Source organism: Astatotilapia calliptera, chromosome 17 (genome assembly GCF_900246225.1).
Source record: "Astatotilapia calliptera chromosome 17, fAstCal1.2, whole genome shotgun sequence".
Lineage (NCBI taxonomy): Eukaryota > Metazoa > Chordata > Actinopteri > Cichliformes > Cichlidae > Astatotilapia > Astatotilapia calliptera.
Window position 1 is genome coordinate 37,152,671 of NC_039318.1, and position 23,552 is coordinate 37,176,222.

General features: G+C 42.3%; 1 protein-coding gene across 3 annotated transcripts in view; it reads right to left on the reverse strand.

Annotated features, from left to right (window-relative positions):
* Positions 1–23,552, reverse strand: part of anos1b (anosmin 1b) — a 58,188-nt gene that overhangs the window by 20,780 nt on the left and 13,856 nt on the right. For 2 of the 3 annotated variants that reach the window (XM_026147818.1, XM_026147817.1), the window contains exons 2-6: positions 22,139–22,186; positions 4,962–5,024; positions 4,110–4,317; positions 3,644–3,828; positions 1,805–1,934 (exon numbers count right to left, since the gene is read on the reverse strand). In XM_026147818.1, the coding sequence (XP_026003603.1) occupies positions 1,805–1,934; positions 3,644–3,828; positions 4,110–4,317; positions 4,962–5,024; positions 22,139–22,186 (634 nt within the window). The remainder of the gene's footprint in view (positions 1–1,804; positions 1,935–3,643; positions 3,829–4,109; positions 4,318–4,961; positions 5,025–22,138; positions 22,187–23,552) is intronic. The other variant, XM_026147819.1, reaches the window with a different exon arrangement.

Below are 23,552 nucleotides of genomic sequence, written 5' to 3' on the forward strand. Positions count from 1 at the left end.
CTTCGTGATTACTACTGGCAGGTCCCACGTAACACCAACATTTTAACAAGATGTAAAGCGGTTTCCAAGTTTCACTCTGGTTAGCGTCAGGTCACCGTGCAGAAAGCACAACCCTCTTAACATCTGCCAGCTTCCGGATTTGTGACCCCTGACCTCCAACCTCTGACTAATCAGACTAATGAGGTAGAAACAAGACTCTAGCTGCCATCTGATGGTATTTGAAATGTTCAAGTGTGGCTCTAACCTTTAACCCTGGTTCTCAAAATACACTCACAAACACACACCGTGTCACAGAAGAAGAACTCAACATTTCAACACTGAGCTATTGCCTCTTGCTTGCACAGATATGGATTTTGAAGACTGATCACCCTTATTTAATTACTTTTTCTGTAGGAAACAGCCTGTTAGGTTTGCTTTGCATTAATACCATGTCTGTAAACTACACCATGTGATGGTGACTTAGAGGAGTAACTTCTTAAAGCCAGTTAACTTAGCAGAGCATAAATCTAGCTTGAAAAGCTAACCTGGTTCTGTCTGATTTACCAAAAAAACAAAAACAATTAGCACCTCTGAAGGTCATTTCATACAAAAGTAAGCCATCTACAGAGAATTCAGGAAGCTACTCTTCCCAGCAAATAGTCCCAAATATAACGCCCTCATAAAACACTAAGCAGTACGCTAAGCCTGTTTAGCTGGCTGCCAGCAGCAGAGTTCAGCTGGTGTTAAGCTTCTGCAACACCTTTGCAAAGAGGGTATTCTGGGTCGTAGAGGGGCCGACCTCACAAATCTCAGCACCAGTCGATCCAATATCCTGTTGGAAAGTTTCCTCTCCTTTTCGGTTTCAGAGTGCGGACAATTTGAGCAGAGTGCAGGAAATAAAATCGTTTTTAACTTAACATTATTGGGCATCTTATTATCGACCCGTCTGCATTTGATGAAATCCACATTCTCTCGCATTTATTGCACACGCTCAGCGATTCGCTCGTCATGTCCACAAAGCGATACGTGAACTTGCCTTTTATCACAGTTCTACCTGCAAATATCTTCTGTAAAGCCCAGCTACAACCCCGCTTACAAACCCTGCACTCTGCTTGCCACGGCACAGGTTGAAATGTTTATAAAAATTTCGTCTGAGAGGTGGAAAATGCTATCTCACACTGCTCTTCATAATCTCCCTTAAGTGTTCAACTGATAAAGAACCTTTTTCCACAGCTCCGTCCAACCTGAAGTCATTATTCACATTCAAACATGCTCTAGCCAATCCTGGCAGTGAATTCATATCACTAGCCAATCCTGGCAAAATACCAGTATGACCTAAGTCTGCTAAGCATTACAGCTAATACCTCCTACAGTGTGTGCGTTCGTGTGTGTGTGTGCGCTTGTCTTACTCTCACTTTCACCCAGTCTCTCAGACCTACATCAGGGACTTCACTCTGGCATCAAACCAACGGAGCGAGTCCTTACGCTTTGTGTAAATGCATGCATGTGTGCACACTTGTGTACATTTCGGTTTCCTGCTTGTGTTTTATAGACTGCCTGACAGTTTTTTACCTTATCCATCAACTCTGCGTGAACGACAGAAAGAGCACAGAAAGGGAGAGGAAGGAAAACATCCTGACTTTCTGACTCCTCCTGCGGGATGTGTAATATCTCTCATAAAATGACAAAAAATGAGTGCAAGGATCTGTGTTTTGCTCAGTGTCTCATGACAGAATATCAAAATTCACCGCTAGCTTATGGCAACATGCAGAGGCATCATCACTCACTTTGAGACGCTCATAAAAAACGAAGTATGTGTGCTTACCTTTACTGGAGATGTAGTGTTTGCTGGGTGTGGTGAAACCTCTGCTGCCGTGGCTGTTGATGGCTGCCACTCTAAACTGGTACCAACGCTGAGGTCTCAGATCTGACAGAATCGCATCTTCAGAGAGTGTCTAAACACACAAACGCATGGCACAATACGCAGGCTAGGTTTTTATATTTTAAGACATACAGGGCAGTGCTTACACCTCACCAGGAAGATATCAGATTGGCTCCAAAATCATTCTGCAGCATAACAACAGACCAAGAAATACATCAAGAGGCATGAGGACTATATGAGTTCTGCAAGTGACGATATGATCCCCACAGAGCTCTGATCCCCAACATCATGGAGTCAGACAGGCAAACATACAGAGGGGATCATTTTCAGAGGAAAAACAGTCAAGGCTAATATTGATTGATCTTTTTCTTTACTCCTAGTGTCTGTGCGAGTTAGAGGAATCATTTAAAACTATTTTTTAAAACACTCACTATTACAGACCTTTAAATCTTGAAAAATAGGCTTTTGTTTAAAAAAGAGAATATTCACTGAACTAGTTTAACACTCATAAGTTTTAAAAAGAGCGGTGGGTCTCTTGCAACTGCATGCATGGGCAGCTGGGCCCTGTAATATGAATTCAGCATACCCCGGGTATCCTCCTGTTATCTGGGTTCTCGCACTCTAACACTGGCAATCAGGATAATCAGCTGCTTTGTCTGCAGCTGTGTGAGGTATCTTTGACCCCAGCGATAACGCCGATGTTACCTGGATAAGATAAATTCCCGTGTTGGCCTTTGGTTAGCTTTGGTTAACCCCTGACAGACTGATGTTGTTCTTCTCATTTATATGAATTAAGGTGGGCTAATTAAATGACACGACACAAACTGCATCCTCCTAAACACCTCTCTAATACGATTCTAATCAAAAGCAGAAAATGACTTCTTTCAGGAAGGATTTTTGAGTGTTCAGCTGCAAAAACAAAGTTGTACATCCTGTCAGATGATGTCAGATAAACACTGTCAGGCTGGAATTCCTCTGATAGTGTTGAAATGAAACGGTTTATCCAAACTATGGTTAAAATCTTTAAAGATTAATTTGTTTTGTCTCCTTGACAGTGCAAATGTGACTGCTGCGGCTCAAATCTACTCATCCACAGTCGCACACACACACACACAGACACACACACGCACACACACACACACAAAGACACGAGCTGCCATCTATTTAAGTCCATAATGAGCATTCAGTCATTCAGAGTCAGCCGGTGGAATGACTGTGGCTGCCTGTGGTTCCTTTTTAAGCTCTGCTTATTTACCTAACCTCACACAGACGCACACACACACACACACACACACACACACACACACACACACACACACACACACACACACACACACACACACACACACACACACACACACACACAGCGTTTACCCTGGCAGAATGGGAGACTGACTGGGGTGGAGAGGTTTAGACAGCAAGGCAGCAGACTGATGAGGTGGAAACTAAGTCTAACATCCATCTCCATAGCTGAGAAGTTTCATCATTCAAGGCAAATTGAGAGTTATGAGGTAAAGATATGTTACAAACTTTGTGGGGCGGCTCCACTTTTAAAGGCACAGGGAGCCAGTTTCACAGCCGAATGACTCTACAACTGTCCCAAATAATCATCAATAATCATCACATCATGTAACAACCCCCAATAACAGACACAAACATAAGGCTATTATTAGGACAAGTCCCCTCCTTAGTCTATGATAAGTTTACTTCTTAATTGTTATGTAAATATCAGTTTTTCTCACTACTTAATTAGCACATGGAAAGTGACTATTAACCATTTACCATGGCTACAGTAGCCCATGGAGAGGCGTGGTCTTCACTGGGGTGAATGCCGATGTTCCAGCGGGACTGGAGTATGTAAACGACGGGCTCCACGCTGACATTGAACTTCGACACCCACATCACCTTCACACGACCCTCTGAGTCCTCCAAAAAGCTAATGTCTCTTCGAGGCTTCAGAGGGACACCTGCGAGGACAGACCAGGTTACAAGCTAGTTGTTACATATCAGTATAACTCAATTGACTAGTAACATACTGACATTACAATTAGATGACACAGAAACATTTGGACAGTTATGGGAGTTCCCGGGACGACTTAGACACACACTATGATGCATTTTGCCTTATTAAGTCTAATAACTGGGGTCTAATTACTCATTTACAGTCTATCTATCAAAACCACTTGATAGGACGATCAGTAACAGCTACCACATTATGCTTCACACAAACTCCAAAAGTTGCCTTTACCTTTGTACAGATTGGCTGGGGCTTGGCAAGTATGTCCACAGCTATTGGAGCAGCACTTCCTGGGGGAGGGGCAGTGCTGGTCTGACGAGCAGCTCTCCACGCAGGCCGCGGCAAATCCTGTGGCTCGCTGAGGCGGAGGGCAGTCTCCCTGACGAGACGACCTTAACGAGGCCAGAAACTCCCTGCTTGTCACACACTCTGTCTGCTTCTGAGAGTAAAGCACGGTGGGTGTAATTATTATTACAGTTGACACATCACAGAAATAACACACAGTGTATAGGAACACACACGAGGCCACAAAAACACACAGTAAGGGTGAAAGCGCTTCCTGTGGTATACTCCTACTGTCTGTTTAAAGGCTGGTCCAAAAAGCTACATGTGTGTGCTTGTGCATGCGTGTGCATGCGTGTGCGTGCGTGTGCGTGCATGTGCGCATTTCTCTGTTTGTGCAGACAGCTGTAGATCAGGAAAATGTAAACACAAGCTTTCACTAATAGCTCTGAATTACCCTGTGTTCATAACCAGCGAGCCAATCAGCCATCCCGCGAGTAACACGCTTCAGCTATTGTGATGAAAAACTAATCTCTCAGAAAGCCACAGAAACCGGCTTTACAAATAAACAGGCCACACACACTCACACAAAATGCACATAAAACTGTTGCACAGTGTCCTATGTATACTAGAAGTGCACAAAGCTTTATAAAAACACACACAAACGCTCATTTATTGCACAAGGTCAAAACAGCTTTGTGGTGCCAACAAAAGCGTGCGTCTGCAAAGAACGACAATGCCACCGAGGCTGCCGAGACTTGCACAAGAGCACAAAAACGCCACGCACTGTTTCCGTCTTACCTCGCAAGACTTTGGAGATGCCACCTTCCTGGTTTCCCACAGTTCTTTGCATGGCTGAAGGCACTACACATAACCCAACACAAAGGAAGAAAACAGAAAAAAACAAAAAATTAATAAAATAAGAAAATATGCACGAGGCACATTTCAGCATTTTAGCACATTCATGTAGATTCCTGCTCAGCACAAAAGCTGGAGGCTCCATCCAAATCGAACCTGCTAACACCTGTAAAGATTCAAATTAAACATCTGTAATGTTTCCGTGATGCAGGGTTTATGTATTTGGACCATTTGATTCTGGTTTATTTAATATTCTAAAGTTCAGCTGACGTTCCTGGTTTTGGTTCTTATTGTTGTGTCTCTGCATTGTGTAGTATTTGTATATTCTGATCTTGGTTTTGTCATCCAGCCTTTATGTTTCTTTTTCCGCCTCCCACGTGTTCCACGTTTCATGTTTAGTCACTCTTGTCTTCGTATCTGTTTATCTCTTATCCCCTCGTGTTTTGTGTCTCCCAGTCCTCGTGTCAAGTTTGCATGTCTCCATCTTGTTGTTAGTTTCATAGTCTCTAACTCGTGTGTCAATCTGATTAGTGTCAGCTGTGTTCCCACCTGTGACCCGTTCCCGTTCGTTATCCTTTGTGTGTATATGTAGTCTCAATCAAAAGTTTAAAATGGCAAAAAATGCATCGTTTTGCATGGTTGGATCTTAACAAGGTTCCAAGTAGAGCTTCAATATGCAACAAGAAGAAAGGGGAAGGGCGTCTACTGTCTGGAACTGTTGTCCATTTCTGTAAACTTCCCTTGCCATCCATCCCCAAAGGTTCTCAATTGGATTTATATCAGGGGAACATGCAGGATGGTCCAAAAGAGTGATGTTACTCTCCTGGAAGAAGTGCCTTGTCCTTTATGGCGATATTTACTGTAGTGTTGTCCTGTTGAATAACCCAGTCGTTACCACAAAGATGAGGGCCCTCAGTCATGAGGGATGCTCTTTGCAACATCTGGACACAGCCAGCTGCCGTTTGAAGCCCCTGCACCTCCTGAAGCTCCGTTGTTCCACTGAAGGAAAAAGCACCCCAGATCATTATGGCGCCCCCTCCACTGTGGAGCGTAGAAAACATCTCAGGTGGGATCTGCTTGTCATGCTGGTAACGTTGGAAACCATCAGGACCATCAAGGTTACATTTGTTCTCGTTAGAGAATAAAACTTTCTTCCACCTTTCAGTGTCCCATGCTTGGTGCTCGCTTGCAAAGTCCAAATGGTCAGTTCTGTGGCGTTCAAGGAGACGAGGCCTTTGAAGACATTTTTGTGTTTTTGAAGCCCTTCAGTCTCAGATGCGTCTGATGGTTATGGGGCTGCAGTCGGCACCAGAAACGGCCTTAATTTGGGTCGAGGATCGTCCAGTGTCTTGACGGACAGCCGATTGGATGCTTCGGCTCAGTGCTGGTGACATTTTTTGCATCTTCCACTTGAGTTTTTGTTCCATAACCCTCAGGATCATTTAAGAAATTCCAAATGACCATCTTACGGCGTCCCACCTCAGCAGCGATGGCGTGCTGTGAGAGATCCTGCTCATGCAGTTCAACAACCCGATCACGTTTAAAAAAGGGAAAGTTTTTGCCTTTGCCATCATGAAAGTGTGACTACTTGACAGAAAAGGACAATGAATCCACAGATTCACCTTTTAAAGGCAAGTGGTCCTAAACTGTTGATCAGCTGTAGATCAGCCTGTTTCAGTTTAACAGTTGTTTTTAATAAATTGCTCAAAAACATGTTTTGTCTCACTCCCATTTCTTCTTGCTGCATGTTGAAGCTCGACTTGGAACCTTGTTAAGATCCAACCATGCAAAATAGGATTTTCTGACATTTTTCAATTGTTCTTAAACATCAGATCGGGACTGTATTGTCACTCCCTTATTGTAAGTAGTGGTTCCGACTGTTTGGTTTCCCTCTCTGTCAGTGAGTCAGTTTATTTTGTTTTGTGACGTTATGTTGTTGTTTTTGTTGCCTGTTTTTTCAGCATTGACGCTGTGATTTTTAGTTCAGTTCTGCGTTGCTGAGTCCTACGTTTTGGGTCCATAACACTGCCTGCCACACACCTACACCTGCAGATATGACAACATCTGCTGTAATTCATGCACAATCCATTACCGACTCTTTCTGGCACAGAGGAGTGTCTTTTTCGTTCCTGAGCTCCAGAACGACTCACAGAGCAGCAAATTGTTGCTCAAACTCACTGAGAGATGGTTAATGAGCATTAGACGTGTTGGCAATCTCACTTCATTACCTACACCATGCTAGCTGTTTCCAGCCTCCCTGCACATCCAGCCTGACCTGCTAGAGTGTAACCTCTCCTCTACGCCAGAGGAGAATGAGCACATTTCCCAAGCTATTCCTTGAAAATGGCTGAGGACTAAAGAAATATTAGCAAGACAAATAATAAATAACAAAGTGTCAGATGGTTTTAAGATTTGTAGAAGCAGATCTCAGTCTCCATGACTGTAAAGAAACACACGCTCCAGAAGCACGCACTCATCTGGTTTGCCACCTCAGTGAACTGGTGAATGATGGCTCTTACCAAATTAAAACCAGACAACGTATAAAAACTGCGGTTTCACCCTCACCCCCCCTCAGTCTCTCTTTTCTCTCTGTCTGTCTGTCTCCTTCAACTCCCCGGCGTGCCTGGCTTCAATCACTCCTCCGGTTTATTCCAACTCACTGATTCCAGAAGGAGAAACAGAATTAATGAAATGGCATCAGAAGTTTATCTTTGCACAAATTAATGGCTACCCCTGGATGAAAATGTCTTCTGTACAAAGCTCGTCTAGACTGGGTTTATTTTTAACTTGACTCATCTGTCGAGTGATGCTCGTGGATGTGAAAAAAAAGACGAAAGTGTCAATTTAAGAAAGAACAAATTCGAAGCTTCGACTTGATGGTTGGATCTTCAAAATCTCCTTTTATTAATCATATCTGCAGCGTTACAAAACCTGGAGCTCAAATGCTTCATATGAGTCAGTGAGCACATGTGTGCATTGGTTTCCTGTCTTTAAGTCATTAACCTCTTCCTGCTAATGTCACATATCACAGAAGAATACTGATCAGGGATGCAACGACAATTAGTCAACAATTGGAGTTTTCATTAACTGGCTAATAATCAGGTAAAGTGACTAATTAAAAAAGATAACCGCCAGTTTCAGCCTTCAGCTAAGTTATGTTAATATTTTCATTTTTGTAAATTATTGTAATTATTATAAAATTTGTAACCCTGCAACATTCGGCCTTTTTTTTTCTTCTTTCGCTGAAATATTGGATTTTCTTCACTCGACTAACACGAGTAAATGTAAATGGCTGACGGCTTCGCGCAGGCAGAGGGAGTCTGTGTACGGAAGCTGCGACGTGCTTTTATGGGGAGCGAATAAATGTGATAAATTGCTCTTTTAAGAGAGTTGGTTGTGAGTTGATGCACACAATTTGTCTATCTGTCACCTCTGTGTGGTTTTACATGGGGAATCAAGAGATGCAGTTGTTTTGACCTGAGATCTTGGAATGGGAGGAAACATGTTACACAGACCGACCTCTCAATTTATCAACACTGTGGCAAAAATCTCATTTTTTCTACTTGTTCTGTTTGGGTTTGCATTCAGAACAGCTCACTGAATTGTGATGTGATGGTCGGTTCTCTTTACACTAAAACGTGTTCGAACACTTCAGTCATTATTCGAAGAAGCAAACCTCAAACCTCAGCAGCCACCTCGAAGCTTTTGTCTGCAAAGAAAATCTAAGGCAAGAAGAATTACTCATTAGTTATTTCATCGGTGATTTTTCTCCTTTGCTAGTTAATGATGTACTCCAGAAAGGGTGAGGAGACACTAAAATAACACACACACACACACACACACACACACACACACACACACACACACACACACAAATGTAACTAGATCCTTAAGTTTGATGTGTTTCTTCACAGAGCTCCCAGGGGTCTCTTCACTCAACCACGTGCTGCTCTGAGCTTATGGTTGTCAAAATCTCCCCAAACACACACACACACACACACACACACACACACACACACACACACACACACACACACACACACACACACACACACACACACACACTCCAGCACCACTTCCAAACCCAGCCCACCCCCTCCTTGCTGCCGCTGATCAGTAACAGAAATATCAAATTTTTCATTCCCCTTCTCCCATTTATTACTCGCTCCTGTTTTTCTCTCCCTTTCTAAGCCACTTATTTTATAATCCTTTCTGTTCTTTTGTTCTTTCCATCCATTGTCTTCACATTATCGCTCTTTTTTTCTCCCACATGACCTCTGCTCCAATCTCTGTGCCATTATTCCTCTCCCCTCTCGTTCATCCTCCAACTTATCCTCTTCTCCTGCAATAAATATCACTGTAGTCGAGTGTAGAAGGTTGATTCGGTCTGGAGCACAGCGGCTCTATACTGTAGTGGTTTACACATTCATTTTACCAGCAAGACCTTCCAGTTTGGTCCCAGGAGAAGAAATCAATTTGGGGTTGCATCAGGAAGGCGTCTGCCAAATCAAACACGCAGAGCTACCTGCTGTCGTGACCGCTCGTGAATAAATACACAGTTAAATCCTACATGTAATGTTGTGCCATGCACATCTGCCACAAAACTGAGAACACAAATGTAGCAAGAGTGCAGCCAGTAAAATAATCATAGCAGGATAACTTGCTACTCCAGTAGAGCTATATATCATTTGAAAGCATGTTGGGCATGCCTGCAAAACAGAGTTTGGGATGTTAACCGCAGTTGTTGTTCACTAGTCAAAAAGGCAATAAGAACTCGGGCTTAGGAACCGAAAACCATGGAGCTAAGCACACGTCCATGACACTCACACTGGGCTCCATGTTATCCACCATGGTGGCAGATGTTGCTGGCAAAGATGCTGCTGATGTGGATCTGCAGTGGTGAAAGTGCAGAGCTCAACAGATGGTTTTTAGGGCCGTCTTAAATACTCCAACCCATGTCTTTTATCATATTCTAACATTTTTTTCCAGTGTTATAGATAACAGCACGGTGGCACAACGTTAGCACAAGAAAGTTCCAGGTTTGAGTCCACCAGCTGGCTGTGGCCTTTCTCTGTGGAGTTATACTCTCTCTGGGTACTCCAGTTTACACCCACGGCCCAGAGACATGTGGTTAATGGGTTCAGGTTAATTGGTGATTTTAAACTGGCTGTTATTGATATTGTTCTGTACTATTAAACAGTCTCTTCCACTTGTTGAATTCCGATGTTTTCAGTCACACAGGTGTGTAAAATCAACCAGCTACCCAGGCACTCTGCCTAACATTTGTGAAGGAATGGGTCACTTTAAAAAGATCCCCAAATAATAAGATGCATGAAATTTCTTCCCTCCTAGATATTTAATGTTTAGTTCAAGTGATTTTATTGCGAGCGTTTAGGAAGCACAATCACACAGCTGGTAGCTCTGCGTGTTTGATTTGGCAGATGTTTACTGATGAAACCCAAACTGTGTCTCCTCTCAGGACTGAACCGGTAGTCTGCTGCTTGTGAGATGGATGTATAAACTGGGAGGTACACGGTGCATAAAAGCAGCAAACCCTTTGCATACTCAGTGACTGCACTGATCAAATGTCCTGTGGGATTAAAGCCAACACAAAAAGTGTGCCTCTGGAGTTTAATGGCTGACCAGCTCCTGTAAGTGTAATGTGCAGGTGGCCCAGTGCTTTTGTCCATATAGTGTAGCTTAGATACACACAGACTGCCACACTGTGTGGAGGGATTAGGGCTCAAATGCAGGGCGCAGGAAGAAGACTTACTTAAGCGAGCCAATGTATTGAGGCTAACGCAGGAGTTAAAAGGTTAACTAAGTCCAAGAGACAGACAGACAAGCCAGGACCAACTATCTGTCTACCTATCCATCTAAATACACACACACACAAATACACAGGGGGCTGATGGGAGGATGACGCATAGAATGCAGGTGAAAGTGATTAACACAGGTGTATGGAAGCTCGTTTCCGTCACAAAAAAAGTATCCATAACTCGAAGTTTTGAGAAAAGTAACTCAAAGTTTCAAGTTAGCGCTGCCAATCGGTAATCTACATGAATGACGTCATTTCCTTGTTACCCGGAAGCTGAAGCCATCAGCTACAAATGCTACAGCTAAGCTACCAGTTTTACAGCCAGTCATGAATGTACAAATTGTATTTTCAGTATTTTCAGTGTGGCTTCACAAATGATGAAATCCTTGTGTTATTAGCTGAATCACAGCAAACGTACTCTCAAAAGCGCCAATTTGTTGCGATCCGGTTTTGAGTGCTCGTTCCTCTCCGCCATATCCTTCCAGGTAACAAGACAATGACCTCATTCACGTAGATTACTGATTGGCAGAGCTAACTCGAAATTTCGAGTTACTTTTCTCAAAATTTCGAGCTAACAAGTTGAAATTTCAAGAAAATAACTCAAAATGTCGAGTTAAAGATACTTTTTTTGTTTTTTGTGGCAGAAACGGGCTTCCATACAGGTGAGACCAACCAGGGAGACAGGAAGTAAAATTGACACAGGATATGAAATGAACATGAAACACAGAGATAAGAAGCATCACATCAGACATGACAACAGGGACAATAAAATCGGTACTAACAGAAAAACAAGAGGAAGCTAAAAGTGCAAAGAAGGAGTGAAAAGTAAAAAAAAGACTTGAACCAAAACACATTACTAGAAGATCTGCAACACGAAAGATAAATCAAGACTCAAATCCATGACATAAGATCCACAACGAAGATCCGAAGCTAAAAAAATCCCACAATTAAATCCATGTATGAAAACCAGGCACAGGACTCAGAGACTAATGGACCGAAGCTGGAAACGTGTGGCATGAAGGAGCTACACACCTTACACACTCAAATATTCCTTAAATGTAATAAATCACTGAAACATGCATCCACTGTATTTGTATAAGAGGAGCTGGAAGGCAAAGGGACACTGTAGGACTTGAAGGCCACATGATGAGTTACGTGTGAGAGAGAGAACGCAGCAGACGCAGCTCAGGTCAGAGGTCAGCGATGTTACTGTTTAACACAGCAACACGCTGTAACAAAGCCAAGATTAATGACTGTCTAGGTGTCCATGTGTGCGCATAGTTTGCAGAGGAGCTCTTCACATATCTCTGTAATAATTAATCACACACGCATACACCTCGTCTCTCAGCCCTCCTCCGGTCTCGCCCGCTGTTTTACGGCCTCACCTGCCACAATAGAGGGATGACAGCCGCACTCGGCAAGAGGGTGGAGAGGAAATGGGAGAGATGTGGTTTCGGAGGAGGGGGAGAAGTGAGTGTCAGTTGAAAAGGAGAGTGGAGATGAAAGACAAACAGTGAAGCAGGTCCAGAAAAAAAAAGGAGGGCGAGAGTGACAGAGAAAAGAAAGACAGCCACCAGATGTGCTCACTCTGCACACAGGCACTAGTGCAGGGGAGGCAACGTGGAAAACTGCTGCTGCTTATTTATGTGCTCATCCTGTCATCGGCTCTTCAGAGTTTATTTAGCTCGCTGTAACCTGTGGTACAAAGACACAGGTGACTAACTCAAGGAAAAAACAACACAAAGTGATTCAGTGCAACCTGGCGTTGACTCTCCTTCTGCACCGTTCTCCCCAAATATTTCCTTCATTTGCTTTTCAGTTGATGGAGGTGGAGAGCACCATCTTAAATCTTCCACAGCTTCTCATAGGCTTTCAGCTGGGTTCAGAGTCCACAGTGTATGAGTCACACCATATTCATATTCACCAAACCACTCGGTGAGTCTTCGCGTCCTGTGGATGGGGGAACTGTTATCCTGGAGGACGCCACATCCATCATTAGAAATGTTTTATCACTCTAGACTTCTAATGGGACACGTGGACCCGAAACCACAGCAGCAAGACTCATCCCAACGCAAAACTGGATGCCCTCATTTGATTGTTCATATTGCTTTACAGTGTGAATAGAATTTGGGTGATTTAGTTGACCGTTTACACAGTTTTAAATTAAAGTTGATATGAACTCTATAATTTATAAATAAATATGTAAATGTGTTTAACGGAGCTATACTGAATCCCCAGTGCAAGAGAGAGAGAGTGCTTTGTATCTTTATCCTGTTAAAGACATTAAAGCGCCATCAGTTTGCATCACCTTCAATCATCAGCTATTTCAGGAACTTGAAAGCTTTTTTCCAGGTAAAAAATAGCACCCTCTTGAAGTTTTCACCTGAAAGTAACCAAGCTGATTTCCAGCAAAGCTTACCTGTGCTAGACTCGGCCCTCTTAATGACAAACCTTGCTAAGACACATAATAACTTGTCTGTCATCAGGTTAAAGGTGTATTGTCAAATGAAAGTCTGCAAATCACTTCAGAAGACAGGAGGATTCTTTCTTTATTATCTAAATACTGACACGTGCATGCACACATGTGCACACACACTACGGGCTTTGTGGCATTTGAGTGAAAAGCAGTGGAACAAATTCCAAAAATCCCATTGAAAAGCATGTTAGACTTTTTCCAGACTTTTGGAAAAACATGCAAAACAATGAGAGCTAACTTAAGACGGCAGCTTGTGGGAGGAGGGAAAGGGCTGCAAGAAAGATGATAGAGAAACGGGAAGAGACTGGTATGAAGCATAGGAGCGAAAAAAGACGAATGCTTGTAGTTAGTTTAGTGTTTAACTTCTTCACCTCTCGAAGCACATGTGCCCACAAAGGACCTCTGACTGAATACTACCAGAACTTCCTCCCTTTTCCCATTCCCTAACCCTCTCTTTGCTTTTTCCCAATGAACAGATGCTGGACTAACAAATAAAGCATGGACAATAACACTCACGTGTTTGCTGCCTGGTGGTGGTTAAACTATTTAATTTGACAGCTTGATAGAGTTAACTCTTTTAGCCAAGTACATGTTATATATGTACCAACCAGCAACTCTCGACTTGACAGCTATTTGACGTGTTGGCACAGCCAGGATGGGTGATTGGAAATGACTGTGGGAAAAGTGGAAAAGAGCTGAATATCAAAATGTTGCCAGGAAAGGACATGGAGGCTTATATAAGCTGTTGTTTGCAGCTGTTGCACTTCCAAAGTAAGCAAGACAGAAGGATCTCCTCTAAACTCTAAGGAGGAGAAAGGAAGAGTCCTGCAGACTGGACCGTGGAGTCAACTATTTGATAAGTGAACCCTTTACCATAGTCCTCAGACAGGTAGAGCTAACACAGAGAGGACGACCGTTTATGTTCACACACAGCCCGTTTGGATTTGCCAGTCAATCTAACATGCATGCATTAACTTGTGTCTTTGGACATGGAGAAGGTGCAAACTTCACACAGAAAGGCTCCAGATATGATGCCAGCTAGCAATTCGGTGGCATGATTCCCATGACAATTATAACCCATCCTGCAGTGTTCTCTGGAAGTCTCCGGGTTGCAGGGGGGAGAATATGAAACTTAAAGGACGTGATGGAAGGGAAGGGCACCTCATCTGGTCCGGACAGCGACAGACTGATAGCTCTTACTCAAATCTGTGGGTACATGGCAGTTAATGGAGCGAATGTGAATTCTGCAATGTGTCTACAATTTTTCACGAATGCTCTGCAATGTACTGGAGTCTCTACAAATCCCACCTGACCTGGAGAATTGCTTTAGGAAACACCAGGAGATGCTGGAGTACGGAACAAGTACAAAAATGTAAATCTGCCACAGCTCTTATAATTTATGACAGACAGACAGACAGACAGACAGACAGACAGACAGACAGACAGACAGACAGACAGACAGACAGACAGACAGACAGACAGACAGACAGACAGACAGACAGACAGACAGACAGACAGACAGACAGACAGACAGACAGACAGACAGACAGACAGACAGACAGATAGATAGATAGATAGATAGATAGATAGATAGATAGATAGATAGATAGATAGATAGATAGATAGATAGATAGATAGATAGATAGATAGATAGATAGATAGATAGATAGATAGATAGATAGATAGACAGACAGACAGACAGACAGACAGACCTACCGCAGTAAAGTCATGTAAATTCAGAGCAATAAATTAGATGGGAAGAATGATGGGATGATCACAATATAAATGAGCTCCTTTGTTCCTCACCAGATCTGTTTATTGTTAGACATCCTACTGTCTTAAACACCTGGTACACATTACTACATCTGCAATATGTATGTGTATGTGTGTGAGTGTGTACTCATAGCTTTGTGGGGCCCAAAAATTGGAAGCTTACTATACTTATGGGGACCAAAATCCTGGTCCCAACGAGTTTGAAGGCATTTTTGAGACTCAAAATGTGGTTTTAGTGACAGGGTTTCATTTGGGGGTAAGGGGCTAGACAAGATATGAATACCCAACATTTTTGTGTGTGTGTGTGTGTGTGTGTGTGTGTGTGTGTGTGTGTGTGTGTGTGTGTGTGTGTGTGTGTGTGTGTGTGTGTGTGTGTGAGAAGTGAGAGATAAAAGCAGGAAATAGAAAGATAGAGGAATTGAGTGAGGGCTGTAGTTTAGTTTTTGTGAGCTCCCATGAAAGAGAGCGCACTGACGGTGTGACACAAACCATGTGTGTTATGGCAGCATCCGCCTGGTTGGTGTTTGTCTCCGACAGAGAGACGTATGCAACACACAGATATATATGAAGCTCTACTGAGGTGCATTCCTTTACCTGTGATCTTGTTTCATCACATTTTTTTATTCCTTTGTGTTTGTTGTGTAAAAAGGCCTCAGCTCACCGGAGCTACAACTTCTGAGAAATATAGAGTACTGTGAAAAAGACAAGCACCCACTCCTATGGATGGGAGTATGCTGCGTGAGCAGACAGACTGTGTTACATATGCTGAATGTCAGTAAGTCCATCTTTGCTCAGCTTTGCATTAGGGAGTGAAAAAGCAGCTGAAGGGAGACAAACATTAGTCCCAAATTGTTCCATAAAAGTCTCCATCAAAAGTTACTGAGCATGCTACACTGCCAAAAGGCTTTATGAGATCCTCCGGTCGAACGTTGAAGGTTAAGACTGAGTCATTGTTGTTAGATTTGCCTACCTAATAACCCTAAAATTGGGTTTATAAGCACAAGAAAATGTAGCTCCCGAGAGAAAGCGCCTGAAATCAGACATTCAGAGGCATGTTTTTCCTTCAACAGATCAACGGCTAACGACCAGTGGACTCCCTGCTACTTCCTCCCTTCTGAGTTTCTCATTCTTTTTTCTCTCAGAGTGAAATGATCTAGACCGCAGCTGAATATAGAAACGTGACCGATTCGGTTTTACAATATCAGCTAATGTCAGCTTATATTTTGGCTATAACTGCTTTTGGTTAATAAGAACATTTCAGATCAGTGTAACATCACATAGTTTATCCAGTGCAGAGTACAAATCCTAACAGTGTCCATCTGTCTGTTTTCTTCACTACTTATCCAATTTAGGGTCGTGGGGGAGCCGCGCTCCATCCCAGGGGGCAGGGTGCACTGTGAACAGGTCACCAGCCTATCCCAGGGACATCACAGAGACACAGACGATCGTTCGCTCCCACACTAAGACCTACAGCCAATTTGGGATCATCAATTCATGCGTGTCTTTGGACAAAAAGCAGTTTCTGAAGGCACACATGATGCTGGCTTTTAAGATCAGGTTTCATTTAACTGCAGCTTTCAATTAAGAAGGTTGTGTCTGTGTGGATGCATTGAGAATTTACTTCTGCCCACAAAAGCTAACTGTACGAGCAGTAACTGCAGCACTCAACCAAGACAAAACCTCACATGTGTGGTAGCTGCTTACTTCTACAAGAGCAGCTGTTGAAGCAACACCGGAGAATCAACGTTTTGGGATTTACTTACCTGGATGACTGAGCATGCATCAAGACACATACTGCACGTGCTCATGAGTATGTTTTATCGCCTTCGTGATGTGTCATAAACGCCACAGTCAAGTTGACAGCAAATACCTGCTGAGATTTTGAAACCTACATACTTGTAAAGTGAAAGAAACCATTTTTATATGTTTCTGCTCTTTTTTAGAGGAAAGGACTTTGTCGGGCTCACTGTGATTTTTCAGTATGTGTGTAGATATAGATATATATATGTATCCTGAACGTACGTTATTAAAAATAAACAGTACTGCATTGTTGCAACCTTTTCTGAGGAGAAGTCAGATTATCCCCAGAGTCATGTGGATATATTGAATGTTGCTGAGACGTTTCAGCGAGAACAATAATAGAGACCGTCTCACATTACAGCGACTGGAGTCTCTGGTGTGACCAAATCACTCTCAGCGATCCTTATCTGTCTTTCTGTATCTCACAGTAACCCGTTATCATGATCAGGGGTTAAACATCAAACCAGAATAGAGCAGACTAGAGTTCTCTTCATTTTTAGCAAAAACCTGTGAAGCAACAAGACGTAAACTGTGCAGCGTGCAACGCTCCCCGGGTGCATAATCAATAAAAAGCAGCAAAGTCTGAACATCTCTCAAACATCCAGTTAGCAAATACGCACACCTTGAGTGCATTAAACACTGCTGGACTTCTTTCGCTATGCAATTCGTTATTTTGATTAATCTTGGCAATTACGGCAGAGGACTAGGATATGTGCTTTTCTGCTCTAATTTATTTTGCTTGGCCTACTGCGGTGACTTTTACAAATTGGGCTGTATCCACTTTCAACAGGCTGTAAAACAGTAAGAATTAATAACTTTGCAATTCAAACAAGCAAGAAGAGACACGGTGCACGTCTGTGCAGTATCACGCTGTCTGAGAGGAAAACTGCGTCGACCTCCGCCGGCCAGTTTGAGAGACTGCCGCCGGACCTCAATTACAGCGCAATGCCGTGCCGGTATTCACACGTGTACAACAGCAAAACACAAAGACGTGGCTTTAAACTTCTGTTTCATATTTTCTGAAACGATAGGATGTTTCTTTGTAGAAGCAGCAAACTGGGAAGAACTGGAGAAGTCGAGACAAAGGAAGGGATTAGTGTGGGCAGGTCAAAGGAACAATATCTGTTTGTGTTTTTTTGTTTGAGGTGACGGCGGGGGTAAGTGTAGTTGAAAGTTGATGTTTCGCTCAGCGTGGTATCCCCTGCAACGGTCTGGTGGTTGAGCTTTCAGTGGGGGCTCTTGGCTGCTGTTGACACTAACCCCCACTGACCCCATTACAAACGCATACACACTCGACTGAAATACACGCTATACAGAAAAGGCCTCTCGCTGTGCCTGTTTGTACCTTTTCCATTATCCAACTGTCTTGTGAATTTGTAGCAAAGCTTGGAAATGTCGTAAGAAGTGAAATACTGCTCAGGTGTGCTTCCAGCTGGGTTGAGGCTTTTCGATTTGTCTGAACTCAAACGAGGAGTTCAGAAAACGCATCAATAAAAAGTTAGTCTTTCGAGAAGTCGAGAGTGAGTTACGGTCAGTGAGTAAAAGGTCGTGATGGAAGGTTATTTGAAGGACATTTTTCATGTTTTGTTACTTATAGCAAAGAATCATTATCTTTGTACCGTCCTTATAGTACACTTTTCTAAGAGAGCACTGCACAAACTTTACTGCAGTGACCACTGTCAAAGAAACTGTCCAGATGGTTTTGCACGGTGCATCAAAATCCAACAATACGTTCCTGCATTCACATTTCCCCTAAATTTCGAGAAGATCACCAACACCACCGGCTGAAAAATGCCCCAAATCGTGACAGAGCCTCCCCCGTGTTTCACTAAAGGCTGTAGACACTGGCTGTTCTACCTCTCTCCACACCTCCTCCTTCAAATTTGGATTCATCGCTCCATATCCACTGCTGCCACTGAGTTTTAGTCCAGTTCTTGTGTAATTTGGCATACTGCAGCCTTTTCCCCTGTTTCACTTCCTTAAGAATGGCTTCTTGACAGCCACCCTTCCACTGAGACCATTTCTGATGAGGTTTTGGCGAATTGCAGATAGATCAACTGAAGTTCCAGATGCATCTCTCAGGTTCGGTGTCAGGTCTTTGCTGGATTCTTTCCTATTTCTTAAGGACATGACTTTCAGCTTTAGATAAAGTTTTCAGGCCTCCCACTTATTCTTTTGTCCTCCACTTGTCCAGTTTCCTAAATTTCTTTAAGGACACTCTGCACTATTATTTGACACACTGTGCTGAGATATGTCAGGTTTTGGCTCTTAAGGAATCTTTTTGCTTTTTGCGTTATATTTTGGTATTTTTCATAGTTTCAACAAAATAAATTACAAATTATGTGTTTTGTGATAAACTGCTAGTAACAACATACTTAAACAACATGCTTGAATGATTCACGGGCGAAACAAACAAAACCACTCCACTGAAAATGAACAATAAAGCAGCCAAAGTTCAAAGAAGAACTTTGAAAGATCTCAGAAAACCTGGAGAAGTCTGGCTGCTGCTGGCTGGTTGCTCAGGACTTTTGCACAGTGCTGTGCATTTCCCTGGATTTAGGTTTTTAGCATTTAGTATTTACACATTTAAAACATGATTATTAACATCCAAACCGTGGAGAACTAGTTTCAGTCTTGTGTGTTGGCCTGCTATAAGACTACGATGGGAAACACTGCTGTAGAGCGGACAGACTGGCAGCTAAAAATACCGGGCACGGAAACGCTTCCTGAACCAAACAATGAATTACCACACGTGCATGTTTGCACACACACACACACACACACACACACACACACACACACACACACAGACCCTGAGCCTACTGACAGTGTAAAGTGAATAAGCACGTTAATTTTTGCTCCATGGAGGATGGATAATGGGATACAGAGGAGAACATTATTTGAAATGAAAACACAACCTGTGCTATTACGAAAGCAATGTGGAGGCTTAAAGACTCCACAGGAGAGTGAATGGATAGGGACACTCTCACCAAGTTCCTTTTCATTTTGAGGTGGGCCACTATGAGGCACTTGGCCTTCTAACGTGCAGTTGCACAATCAAGTTTGTTGCTACAGACTCAGGATAGTTTACAGTATGCTCTTGTACACACCGAGGACAAAAAACACGTGTGCATATTTTTCTGCTCACTTTCAATTGACGCTTTCAATGTTTTAAATGTGCCAGCTAATCAAACCGAGATAATATGCTGAAAAACGATATTCAGTAACACAGCCACAAGCATGCATGTGTTGAGTTTAAAAGGCTGCTTTAATCATGTGACAGGAGGCAAATCTGTGCCAAACGCATTTAGTACAACTAGTGCAAAGATCTCACTTCCTCTGATCTTTTTTACATTTTTGTCTTTGGTTTGACTCTGCGGTCCTCACCAGAGATGGGCAGCAACGCAGTACTTTTTTCAGGTAAGGAGTAAAGTAAGGGATTAGCATTGCAAAAAAAAGTAATTAGATTACTGTTACTTTCCTATAAGCATGCAACGTTACTGCGCTACTAAAGTGTGATTTTGATTTTGAGAGTGTACGACGTTCGTGGCAGCAACAGACGTGTGCAGATCAACAGTGGATAATATGGAGTGATGGAGAGAGTACGACCGTGCAGCGTTTAAAGCTTGGAAGTACTCAGAATACTTTGAGTTTGATTCTGTAAAAAGCGACAAAAGCATTAGTGTCCACTGCACACTCTGCGTGGGAAGAAAACTTCTTTGTACAGCGAAAAATTAAACTTCAGCTCTGAGCGAGCAGCGAGCACGCTGCCACAGGAATGTGACATTCACAGACATGTTGCTGTGTTTTACTTGCATCTATTTGAAAGACTGAGTGTAAACACAAAAAATGATTTTATTTTAGATGCTGGAATATGCAGAAAATAGGTTTAAATGTTAAACACATTTCTTCAAGTCAAAGACTGTTGCATATAATTTAATTTCTGCTTGATATATAAAGTTAAAAGATTAAAATTAATAAAACAAGTTTTAAAAAGAGACTTTTTCATATGATTCAGTTTTATATAATGGATTATGGAGAAAAAAATTACAATTGGGCTGAAAGGTCTGTTGCTTTATTACGTGTTCAGTTTGGGTAGCATGTTTTTAAAAAGTAACAAAATTACTTTTGAAAATAAGCAATCAATAAAGTAACAGGATTACTTTCTTGGGGAAGTAATCACTAATAAGTAACTAATTACTTTTGAAAATAAGTAATCAGTAGAGTAATGGGATTACTTAATGGAGAAGTAATCAGTAATCAGTAATTAATTACTTTTTTCAATTAACTGGTCCTCACTGCTAACTCTGGAGCCAGAGTTTTATGCAGGTGAAGTTGATTCACGGCCCTGCAGAATCTCCATAGACCTTAATAAATGCCATCATTTGCATTTGTACTTTTATGCTATCACAAGACAACTGTAACTAAACTGTTGCTATTAGCAGTGGCTAGTGGCAACTAGCACTAGCTAGTTGCTGTAGCTAGTTGTTACAGCAGCTAGCTACAGCAACTAGCTACTGCAGTCCCACTTTGAGAAAGTTAGATAAACTTTACTATTACCTTCTGATTAACAGAATCCGACTGATACAGGATTTCTACGGCTGATATTTAGAAAAGATATATTATATTCAATCATTTTTTTCATTCTGATACGCAAAACATAAACAGCCCTCCATTAACATTTGTTATGTGAAGTTATTCATTTACTCATTTCCACGCTGCCCGACTCGGCTCGGATTAGCTGGTTTTTGTGTTTGCGATGTTTTAAACACAAGTTGTGAACAGATACGTGCAGACTGCCCTCTGGTGGACAAACTATGCAACATCAACACTGATAACAGGGTTGAAGGATGTTTCTCCTGTCTCTTCTTTACTTTTTAATTTTCATTTATCGACCATTATAAAGGCAGATACCGCTCAAAAAACAGGCAGATAGATAAGATCTGCTGAGGAATCAGTTGTGCTCCATTGTAGATGATTTGGTCTGTGTCAACACAATGTGTAGGTAATTTTCAAGGAAGGTGTTTTTGGCAGGCTATAGCTTTGGGCACTGCGCAGGGTATGCTGCTAAAAGAAGACGAACCCGGGCATTCGCTCCTATTTTGTTTAGGGGTTAGGACTGTTTCTTGATGTTTGAGGTAACGGGACAATGAGGGGTTGGTTATATGCTTAATGTTCCTGGTAAGTCTTGGACCAAATTAACAAATTGGTATGATGTCATAGCCCAAGCTTGTGAGTGTGTGTAGTATTTACCTGAGCACAGCGTCTGTGGTTTTCACACCAAACCAGGACTTGGTCACTCTGAAAAGAACAGAGAGGATGAGGAAGGATTAGAACAAACACAGACAGAGAAAAATAAATCGTGACGTGTTTCCTTCCCCACATTCAATCCCTTTATGTGTGACTACTGCATAACGCACAAGGAGACAGAAAGCAAAATATTGTTGCTTAAAAGGTCACTGACAAAATTACATAACCAGCCATGCGAACAGACACACACTCCACCTTTCTCTTATTTAGGTAATTATCCTCTGGGTGAAAAATGACTAAACATTCTAGGTTTGCGGCTGCAGAACCAGACAGGGACAACGTCACTCAGCGAGATGTATGGTTATGTGTGCATCTGTAAGTGTGAGTGTTGCACTCTTCATTGCTGAGTGAGTCAAGACCACCGGTAAACACGGCTGCTGTAACCAATATGACAGCGGTATCCGACATGTCATGACCACACGGACAAAAATAAAGATCAACCAAACCAACCCACCCTTATCACACAGAGTTTTCCCTTATTTGACTCTGTGCGCCGTCTAGACAACAACTATACAGAACTAATGAATCTATTTATTTTGTATCATTCATGCAATGACACTTCTATAAATTCATAAGAATGGGCGAGAGGCTACGTACACACTGGGCGGGCTGCCAGTCTTCCATCATACCTTATTTTAATGCGCACTGTCGATGAACGGGTCTGTTTTCGTACATAAGGCACACCGGATTATAAGACACATTAAGCAGAACAGTCAGACCAGTTAAACTTACTCAGCTCATTCTTCTTGCTCCTCCACTTCTGTACTATCGATTCATTAATGTTGAATTCTCTTGCAGCTGCTCTATTCCCGTGTTGTTGCAGTATATTAATGACTAACCTCGTGTTCTGGATGGATTATCTCAGTTGTTCTCCTGACTGAAGTTTGGTCCATTTACAACATCCTGCCATGCGATTGCATTTGTCCCTAACCATCGGGAACCCTCATGTTAACTTTTATCGAATGGAAAAAAAGTTAGCGTTCATCCTCCAGCTTCATTGTGTTTATGTTATGCTAACATAGCTGTGTCGCTAGCGATCACGTAGCACATCATTATATACCAGCTAGCCCAACTTCAGTAACCCTACAAACGTCACTGCTGTTTAGTTTCCTGTCTTCATTTATGTTGGAAGTGATAGCACAGCTGTACGTTTGAGTTTTTCAGAAATCTCTCAGTCAGAACATGCTATATCATGTTTAGGTGGAAGCTAGCGAGCTAACTTCCTGCTAACTTCTAACTCCGTTAAATTCTGTTTTCATGGATGCCTGGATGTTAAACTTAATTGTTACACCTGGTAAAGCAGCAACACTGATCATTTTATTAAAGATGAAAGAATTTAGACAGTTTTTAACTCTCA